The 11,054-nt window shown below is 38.4% G+C and overlaps 1 protein-coding gene across 5 annotated transcripts in view; it reads left to right on the top strand.

Annotated features, from left to right (window-relative positions):
- Arhgap24 (Rho GTPase activating protein 24) overlaps nt 1-11,054 on the top strand; it is a 486,377-nt gene that overhangs the window by 468,482 nt on the left and 6,841 nt on the right. For all 5 annotated transcript variants that reach the window (XM_048784717.1, XM_048784718.1, XM_015499205.2 and 2 more), the window contains one exon: nt 7,301-8,378. In XM_048784717.1, the coding sequence (XP_048640674.1) occupies nt 7,301-8,378 (1,078 nt within the window). The remainder of the gene's footprint in view (nt 1-7,300; nt 8,379-11,054) is intronic.

Here is an 11,054-nt window from a genome sequence, read left to right as displayed (position 1 = left end):
GAGGGGAGGGGAGAGGTGGGGAGGGGGGAGGGTGGAGGATGGGAAAGGCAGCAGAGCACAACAGACACTAGTATGGCAATTTGTAAATCAATGGATGTGTAACTGATGTGATTCTGCAATCTGTGTATGGGGTGAATGTGGGAGTTCATAACCCACTTGAATCAAAGTGTCGAATATGATATGTCAAGAAATTTGTAATGTTTTTAACAACCCACAATAAAAAATTAAAAAAAAAAAGACTTGTATTCAAAAGTTTATTTCAACTTTATTTATATTAACTCCAAACTAAAAACAGAACAATCCCCAACAAATAGTGGATAAACAAATGGTTTTGTGTTTATAGAATGGAATACTACTCAACAATAAAGAAAAGGAACTACCAACTACCGACACATATGATAATGTTATAGTTAATGCTTCTTCCCAGGGTTTCATAAACTGACTTCCAGACCACTCACGTATAATGGAATCAAGCCTTTATTGAAGCACACCGGTGGTGGCTGACCAGAACATAAAGCTGTTCCCCTGATCATCCCCGAACAATTGCAAGGGTACTCCTTATAAGCCTGAAAACCACAAAAGGAATGTTGGGGGTCTAGCCAATGCAAGCAAGCCAGGTTACAGAAGCCTGAGAGTGCAGTCAAGCGGAGGGAAGCCTAACCAATCACAGTTACCCCAGTCACCCCAGTTACAGAAACAGAGCCCCATTACCCTAGTTACAGAAACAATACCCCATTAGGTAGTTCCATGTTCTTAAAGGTTTCTATAGCAAAAGGAAAAGAACATCTTGCCCCAGTCATGACCCTTCTACTTGGCATGGTTGTTTTACAGGATGAAGTCATAAAACAAAATGGAGTCACATTTGCTTCTACTATCACAATAACACAGATAAATGTCAAAAGTATTATGCTAAGTGAAAAGTGCCTAGACACAAAGATTGCATACTCTATAATTCCATTTGCTGTGAAAGTCTAGCAAAGGCAAACTATAGTTGCAGAAAGTTCAGCACTGGGCTGGAAGTAGGCACAACATATTGACTACAGAAGGACGCAAGGGAAATCTTCTGAGTCATAATGAGAAGGATTTTCCAGGGCTGTATAATATGTGAAAACCCATGGTATATCTTACAGAAATCTCTTCAGATGTGTCAAATGACACATGTTTGGGTTATTTCTTGCAAAAATACAAAATGAAGCTATACTGCATAGAATGCTGCCCATTTATACACACATGCGTGCATGAGCATGTGTCTGCGTGCACACAGTGTAGCACCTAATATCTTTCAAGGAAAACTGAATCTTAACCAATGCTTATGAAGAAAAGTGCCTATAGTGCAATACTGAAATTCAACCTGTGTAAAATGATATGAACTGGAGGGATTGCTGGATTGCGTAGCACAGTGGAATTCCAGAATCTGCTTGGACTCTGTAGAATCACCTGGTGATTATAATCATTCTGACCACATTATTCGGTCTTATTGCTCCTCATTAGCATACTAAGGGGAAAAAAGAGGAGGAAATAAAAAAAAGGAAAAAAGATGGTACATGTAGTGACATACACACACCATTACTACCAAGACCATTGGTCCTAAATGGCTATAAAATTCAAAGAAAGTCCCATGGCAGGTGACTATTGCCATTTATTATTCCAGAGACTAGATGAAAACAAAATCTCCCAACATATAAGAAAGACAGTCTAAATATGTGGGCTCCAGACACTCATTTTACAGTCGTGGCCGATATGCTTTTTTATGGCTGTTCACAATCATGGAGACTTTCGGAACAACAGTTCTTTTCTTTAATTAATAAAATGCCTCACAAGAGTCCACAGCTGTGATGGAAAGCAATGATGCTTCAAATGTTGATATCCCAGGGATGGGAAAAGATTTATTTCCTCAAAATACTAGGTAGTCATATGTAATGGAGTCTGCAAACCCTTAAAAGTGCATCTATCCTATGGGAAATAGTAAAATAACATCTGGAATACAGTGTCTTTTGTGACAACAGTGTTGACAGCCATTTCCACTGCTCTATGATCTTTTCAACAGACTCACTGCATTGTACACATGAAAAATTCAAAGGTTACTTAAGAAAGATATATACACGAAACAATTAAATTCATTCACTCTTTTTCTCTTATAACTCTGTAATAATAGAGTTTTTGTCTTTTATTTAGTTTCCTCTTTAGAACTACCCCAAGTTTACTTATTACTATTAGAGTTTGAAATTCTAGCAACTGGAATGTAGGAGGACAAATGGATAATTTGGAATAAAAAGTCCAAGTAATTTTGGTCACTTATCTATCTATGCCTTGAGTAAGCAGCTTAACTTTCAGAATCTCGATTTTCTGATCGGAAAAAAAAAATGTTAAGTCCTATCTCACAAACTTTTGAGAAAGTTAAATTAAAAGTTATATGTGAAACATTCCCACCTACCACGGTGTCTCTAAAACTCTAACAGATAGAGGAATCACCTAGGGATATTGTTAAAATGCCAATTCTGATTCACAGGTCTATAGGGGGGTCTTGAAATTGCAAAGCTCCCAGGTGATTCTAATTTAAGTGGTCTGTTATTGCTGCTGTCATCTGGAAGCCTATTAGAAAGACAAAATCCCACCCAATAGCTCCTGGAATAGAATCTACAATTTAACAAGATCTCCAGGTTTGTATGAACATTAAAATTCAAACAACACTGGTGTAGCAGTAGGTGTGACACATGGCAAATACTCTGTAAATATATCGGATTTTGAATGATCACAGAAAGAGTGTACAGTATAGAGAGGGCTGTAACATATTTTCTTCTAATCCAAATTTGAGTTTGAATTATCTTGTTATTTTGCTGAGGTGTTGCTTTAAATTAAAGAGCAGCCTCGCCCCAGGCCAGGCTGCTGCTCTGACAGCCTCAGTTAGCAGCTGGAAACCACATTGTCAAAAGCCCTTTTCATCATGTTCTTCACTAAACCTCACATTGCAAGTCTTTTATATAAAAACTACATTTACTAACTAAAGCTCAAGTTGCCCTTCTGTATTGATTCACCATATACTCTTAGAAACTATTATCAACATTATATGAACACACAAACTTGATAGAGTTCAAGCCACAGGATGAGTGATATGTGTGTGAGAGTTCATACTGCTTTACTATACTAAAATTAATGCAGAGTTAAGGTCCTTAGAGGATTGGGGACCCTAACTTGGGAAACTAGTCTAGAAGCCTACTTGTTACAGCCAGGTATAAGGAGCAAAAAACCCTGCTTATAAATTAAAGAGGACTATGTGAATATATATTTTGAGATTATAGATGATATGCTATAGAACCTGATAAATCAATTAATATTTTGAATTAATGTTTCAATAAAAGATCAACTTTTCTATCCACTAGTTAGTTATTGCTTTGTCTATACCTAAAACCTCTGAGTATTTTTTTTTTGTCACTGTGACCAAAAGATCCAACAAGAACTATTTTAGAGGAGGAAGAGTCTTCCCAGGTCTCATGGTTTCAGAGGTCTCAGTCCACAGACAGCTGACTCCATTGCTCCAGGTCTGAGGTGTGGCAGTACATCATCATGGTGGAAGAGTGTGGTGGAGGAAAGTGGCTTAGGACATGGCCACAAGGAAGCAGGGAAGGAGAAACTACTCTGCCCACAGGGACAAAATATATACTCCAAAGGCACAACCCACCTCCTCCAGCCCCATCCTACCTACCTTCAGTCACCACCCAGTTAGTCCCTATCAGGGGATTAATGCACCAAATTAGACTCTCATAACACAATCATTTCACCTCTAAATTTTCTTGCATTGTCTTACATATTAGCTTTTTAGGACACCTAGTATCTAAACCACAACAACATTAATTTTTAATTCATATTCTACAGTAAAGAGTAAAACTATGAGGATAAAATAGAACCATGGACTTTTCATCTAATAGAAGTTTTTCTTTCTTTATTGAAGGCTTTCTTTTTAATTAAGTTTTTCTGGCACTTTTATAGTTCTCATAGAACAAGATTGCTAATGACAGATTCTCTGTTTTTGTTATTGCTATGGTTTGGATGTGAGGTATCCGCCAAAAGCTCACATGTGAGATGATGCAAGAAAGTTTGGAGGAGAAATGATTGGGTCAGAGCCTTAATCTAATCAGTGAAATCATCCTGATAGGATTAACTGGGTGGTAACTAGAGGCAGGTGGGGCTTGGCTGGAGGAAGTAGTTCATTAGGGGCGTGGCTATGCGGCATATGTTTTATATCTGGAGAGTGGAGTGTCTCTTTCTCTCACCCTCTCTCTCTCTCCTTCCTGATCATCATGTGAGCCACTTCCCTCTGCCACAGTCTTCCACCAGGATGTTCAGCCTTACCTGGAGCCCCTGGGGAATAGAACTGGCTGAACATGGACCCACACCTCTGAAACCGTGAGCCCTTAAATAAACTTCTCCTCCTCTACAGTTGTTCTGGTCGGGTCTTTTAGTCATAGCAGCAAAAAAGATAACTAAAACAGTTATCTTAGAATTTTTTTCATTTCTCCTTTATATTTGAAATTTTGAAAATTCATTTACATTGCCTCCTCGCTGCCATGGTTCTGGATGATATATCAGTTGTTTATCTTAGTGAGGGTCTCTTGTATGAGTCACTTCTCTCTTGATGCTTTTAAGATTCTCTTTCTATTTGGCCTATAGTAATTTAACTATGATGTGTAGAGGTATTAATCTCTTTGTATTTACCTTTGCTTGGAATTTGAAGGGCTCCTTACATGTGTATATTCATGTTTTTCATCAAATTGGAAAGTTTCCAGCCACTAGTTCTTGAAATAGTCTTTCAGTTCATTTCTCTCACCTCTCCTTCTGAGATGTTATGCTGGTATGTTTGATGGTTCCCCATTGATTCCTGAGGCTTCTTTCATTTTTCTTGATTTTTCTATCATTTCTTAGACTGCATAACCTCAATTGGTCTATATCAGGTATTCTGATTCTTTCTTCTACCTTTCTAAGTGTGCTATTGATCCCACCTACTCACTTTTTCATTTTAGTTATTGTACTTTTCAGCTCCAGAATATCCAATTCTTTGTACATATACTTTCTCTTTATTGATATTCTTTATTTGATGACACATTATTTTCACTTTTCTTCTTTTTTGGGGGGGTTTCCTTAAGTTGTTTGGATACATTTTGAGTAGCTTATTTAAAGCATTTGCTTAATGAATACAATGGATGGATTTCCACAGACACTTGTGTTTGTGCCATACTTACCTAATTCTTTTCATGTCTCATAATGTTTTGTTGAAAATTAGGAAATATTAATATGTGAAAATTCTGGATATTGGATTCTTTTCCTTGTTAGCATTTGTTGATGTTGCTGTGTATTGCCATTTGTTTAGTCTTTCCTGAACTAATTCTGTAAAGTCTGTTTTAGTATTTTTTGTGTGGCCTTTAAAGTCTCTGCTTGGTTTGTTAGCTAATGATAGAGATTTCCTTGAACACCTGGAGTCAATGAGTTTCCCTGTCGCTACCAGAGGGTTCTGTGTTTATGTTGGGACAAATCAATACTCAGCTAGGCAGTTGACAGCACTTTCTTAGCCTTCAATTCCTGCTTATGCAGAGCCTCAGGTTCAGAGAGAGATGAGTGTTTACAGCCTTCTCAGTGGTTTCCTAAGTATGAACACAACCTGAACTGCACATGTGGTTTTCTAGGTTCCCCAAAATACATCAGAGCATTTCAAAACCCACTATGAAAACCTCATCCCCAAGATTTTCCTTTTAAGTTCAGTTAGCTTATTGTTTGTCTTTACTGTTATCCATTGCCTCAGGCACCACAATGATAAAGATAAATGCCTATCTTTATCTTTTACAAATGTCACTGGAAAAAAATGCTGTTCACCCTGGGTAAGCTTCTAATCAGATCAAATAAAAGCAAGCCTTGTGAGTGGGAAATTCCAGAGAATTAACAGAGAGGTCAAAATATGACAATTCTCTGGAAATGGAGTTTTGAAGGAGTTGCAATCTCCCTGTACCCATTGCAGTGTCTGCTGGACTGCTAGACTTTTGGTCCTTGTTATGACTATGGACTATTGGTTTTCAAGGTTATTGCAAAGCTGGGGAGAAAAGGTTGGGGATAGCACAAGTTGAAACACTACAGAGCTTGATGATAGAGATTCAGCCCCTTTTCTTGAATCAACACTCTACAGATTGCTTCAATCCATTAGTTAATTTCCAGAATTCTGAATAAGTTGATTCTGAATTTTTTTGCTAGTGCTTTTATGGAGAAGAGGATTTTGTAGCTCCTCACTACACCATTCTGGATTTGTCACTTAAAATGTCCCAAAGCTTTTGATAGTGAGCAAAGTCATGTGGAACTTCATCATCTTACTATATTAGAAAGAGATCATACATGCACCACAGATAATTTTTATATTTAGAGATGTTTTGTTAGCTTCTTCACTGCCATGAGCAAAAGACATGATGAGACAACTAGAGGACCAAAGTTTATTTGGAGGCTTATGGTTTCAGAGATCTCATTCCATAAATGGCCAATTCCATTGCTCTAGGCCTGGGGTGAGGTAGAACATCATGGTAGAAGAGTGTAGTGGAGCCAAGTAGCTCAGGACATCACACCAGGAAGTAGAGAGAGAAAGCTATGCTCAATACAGATAAAATATAAACCCTAAACACATGCCCCCAATGACCCACCTCCTTCAGTTACCACCTAGTTAGTCCTTATCAGTGGATTAACACACTGATTATGTTAGGACCCTCATAACACAATCTTTCATTTCTAACCCCTTTTTTCTTGACTCACACATGAACTTTTGGAGGATACCTCATATTTAAACCATAACAAAGATATTTCCATAATGCAGTAATAATTTGAGGCAATTGTCAGACGAGTAGTCAAAGTGGCCTCTTCCTAAGAAAGAGTCATCATAATCAAATATCAGGCTTGTAATATATGTTGTATAATAATTAGGAGTCCAGTCTTTGGAACAATATAACTGAGTTCAAGTCTAGAATCTGGTCCTTAGATTTATGACCTTAGGCACTTGACTTATCTTTTTAAATGCAGTTATAATAACAATGTATATCCATATATTTGTTTTAAAATCTAACTAAACTACAAAAAGAAAGTGCTTGGCATAGCACATTGGCATAGAATAAATGCTCAAGAGATTTTATCTTCTATTGCTATTACAATAATTAAGAATATAGTTTAGCATAATTTGGAATTTCACCTAAATATGCTTTTTTAAGAGTCACATTCAAAGTAAAAAATAAATCAAGACTGTCTCACACCACTTTACTTTTCTATGCCATTCCAGGCACTGTGGTGGTCCAGCAGCTGATGTCAATGATGATTAGTAAGCACGATCGTCTGTTCCCCAAAGATACAGAACCACAAAGCAAGACCCAAGACGGAGTGAGCAACAACAACAACGACACTCAGAAGAAAGCCACTATGGGTCAGTTACAGAACAAGGAAAACAATAACACCAAGGACAGCCCTGGCAGGCGGTGCTCTTGGGACAAGTCTGAGTCTCCCCAGAGAAGCAGCCTGGACAATGGATCCCCCCCAGCTCTATCAGGCAGCAAAAACAACAGCCCAAGGAATAGCATCCACAAGTTGGATGTGTCTAGGAGTCCCCCTCTCATGGTCAAAAAGAACCCAGCCTTCAATAAGGGCAGTGGGATAGTCACCAATGGGTCCTTTAGCAGCAGCAATGCAGAGGGTCTTGAGAAAACTCAGACCACCCCCAATGGGAGCTTACAAGCTAGAAGGACCTCTTCATTGAAAGGACCTGGAACCAAAATGGGTACCCACAGTGTGCAGAACGGAACAGTGCGCATGGGCATTTTGAACACCGACACACTGGGGAGCCCCGTGAATGGTCGAAGCATGAGCTGGCTGCCCAACGGCTATGTGACCCTGAGGGATAACAAGCCGAAGGAGCAAGCCGCAGAGTCGGGCCAGCACAACAGGCTCTCCACCTACGACAATGTCCATCAGCAGTTCTCCATGATGAGCCTCGATGACAAACAGAGTGTGGACAGTGCCACCTGGTCCACTTCCTCCTGTGAAATCTCCCTCCCCGAGAACTCCAATTCCTGCCGCTCCTCCACCACCACCTGTCCAGAGCAAGACTTTTATGGTGGGAATTTTGAGGATCCTGTTTTGGATGGTCCCCCACAGGACGACCTTTCCCACCCTGGGGACTATGAAAGCAAAAGTGACCGGAGGAGCGTGGGAGGTCGAAGTAGTCGTGCCACCAGCAGCAGTGACAACAGTGAGACATTTGTTGGTAACAACACCAGCAGCCACAGTGCACTGCACAGTTTAGTTTCCAGCCTGAAACAGGAAATGACCAAACAGAAGATTGAGTATGAGTCCAGGATAAAGAGGTGAGGAAAATCTGCAGATCCTAACTGCCGCAGCTTGCGACTGTGGGACAAAAATCACAAGGGGCTAAATAAATGGGTACCAAGGGCAAAGAGATCAAGTCCTCATTTGTGAGCTCAGGGACTTTAAGGAAGTTAGCTGAATCTCTGTGAGCCTGTTTCCCAGTGGAAGAATTTTAAATACTAGTAACATCTGTCTCAGAAGCACCTAGGAAGTCCCTGGCACCAAATTGGTGTTCGACATGTTATTATTAAATATGTGGAGATGTACTAGAAGACTGGGAGGAGAGGGACCATGAATGAGGAAATGAACCGAGAATAAGGAACCTGCTTTGAAGAAAAGAATGAAGTTAAGGTTAAAAAAAAGATAGGTATATATTAGGGCTAAAAATAAAGTAAACAGATCTTTAGTTTTCATTCTTTCAATAACTGAATTCTGAGAAAGTATCTTCTGCCAGCTAGGCTTGTTTCAGACTTTAAGGATTGACATGAGCTCAGAGAGGCCACAGGTGTAAGATGTCCTAGGGTTTTGTGGGGTCATTTTCAGTCCTTGACATTTACTCTGAGATTGGAATCCTTGGTGGGATTTTATAAGAGGTGACATGGACTGTGCTAACATCATCAAAGGAATCATAGCCTAAGTGGGGTTCAGCTAGATGATTAAGGAAGCAGTTATGCAAAAACTGCTTTATACCAATTTCCATCTTCTCATAAGTTGGTCAACAGAAGTTTGCTTAGTAATTTGCTCAGGGCAGTAGTGGGGGCCAGCTAAGGGGTATTGCCTACCTGTTCTGTGTTCAGGGTACTCTTGAATATCTGGTTCTCCACTGAGAGGAGAGCCCAAGACTCACAATAAAACCTTGTGCCAGGGATGTGAACATCACCACACCCAGCGTTTTTACCATGGTCACAGAAATTACAAGCTCATCGCTTTCATGTTCATGTCATGTCGGGTAAAGAACACTGAATTACCTAGTCAGGGAAAGAAGGGCTGAGGCTCAAGTTATCCCACCTAGTGTTCCTAGATTCAATCTGTGTGATTTGGGGGACCTCTTCCTGCATGATGTACTAGGATCCTCAAAAATTTATCCTACTTCCACTGCTTTCATGGTTCCTTGGTGTCATATGTAACTGCAGAGTTTGGAGCCACAGAAGAAGGACAGATTTATATATATGGCATTAATTTATCTTCATATGTTTCTCATCCATTTACCAGTTATCAGACCAAAAGATAACATACTTTCAAAAGTTATGGCAAAGTAAATATAGATAAAAATATTACTTAGGAGACTGAAAAATTATATCATTGGGCAGATAGACATACATATATTATATACACATGTATATAATATATAAATTTATATATACATATATATAAATTTGTAAGCTACCCTGAATGGCAATATGATTTACATTTTTATGTATAATGCTGAGTGAAAGGAAGTTTAAATAAGAAAAAAGCAGGATCATCATCTTATAAGGTCACTCTTCCTTCTGAATATGGATTTTGTAATCACTGAATCCATAATTCTGAAATGCAGCCAATGCTTGATAATAAGGTAGAACTTGCTCTAGAAAGCTTATCTTTCAAGGGAAGGGATAACACTTTAAACTTTTAATGGGAGCAGGAAACAATGTTATCAATCTAAAGCTTGAGATGTTTGCACTCATTTCTAAGGCTGTTGATGATAAATGTACCTTCTGAGATCTGTGGTTGATTTCAGAAAGTTTGATAAAATAATAGAACTTTTCAATAGAGTGGTATTTCAATGGACCATTTCATGACAGCATTCACACCCCCATGACAGTCCACGGAGAGGTCTGCAGGAAGCAGGGGGTGCTACATGCCCAAGCCAAGGCAATAAGAGAAGTTAACTTATTCCTGTTTACAGTTATAAATTTTTCTTTAAATTTCTTTTTACCTCCACCCCACTGTATTGAGGATGGACTTACTGATAGAAGCAGACAGAAATGATAGATATAATATGTAACTTTGCTTAATTATCAATGAAGTAATATGGTTTTTAGTTTTTAAATATTTGAGTTTGGCGTTCCCTCTCCACCCCCTCTTTTTTTAAAAAAAAAAATTTAGTTATACTTGGACACAATACCATTTTTACGTGGTGCTGAGGATCGAACACAGAGCTTTGCCCATGCTAGGCGAGCGTTCTATCACTGAGCCACAATACCAGCCCTCTATTTTCTGAGAAAATGTTATATTATAGTCAGAAACATTAAATTTTATGGTATCAACTATTTGATCTAGTAAACATTATTCTCTTAGTATTAGGTTGAAATACTGTGTATTACAAATAGATAAAGCCTATTAATCAAACCATTGAAATTGTTTATATTTCCCCTAACTCTTATCAGATAAATCTATAATTTCTGAGAAAGTTACCACACATTCTCCAAACATTAATCTGGGTTTATCAATCTCCTTATAATTCTGTGATATTTTATATAGAATAATTTGAGGCTCTCATAAAAATTGAGAATGGTTTGTTTCCCTGTTTAATTGATCCTTTTATTATTAAATAACAGGTGTCTTTTATTATAATAATGCTTTCTATCTGAAAGCCCATTTTTCTAATATTAATATTGCTATCCCATCTTCCCAATGTCTTTTCCATTCTTTAACTCTCAAAATATATGTTTTATTATTTGATCTGTGGACTT

The sequence above is a fragment of the Marmota marmota genome, unplaced genomic scaffold, assembly GCF_001458135.2.
Source record: "Marmota marmota marmota unplaced genomic scaffold, marMar, whole genome shotgun sequence".
Taxonomy (NCBI): Eukaryota; Metazoa; Chordata; class Mammalia; order Rodentia; family Sciuridae; genus Marmota; species Marmota marmota.
Note: the sequence above shows the minus strand (reverse complement) of the source record. Positions and strands in the feature narration are given on the sequence as shown.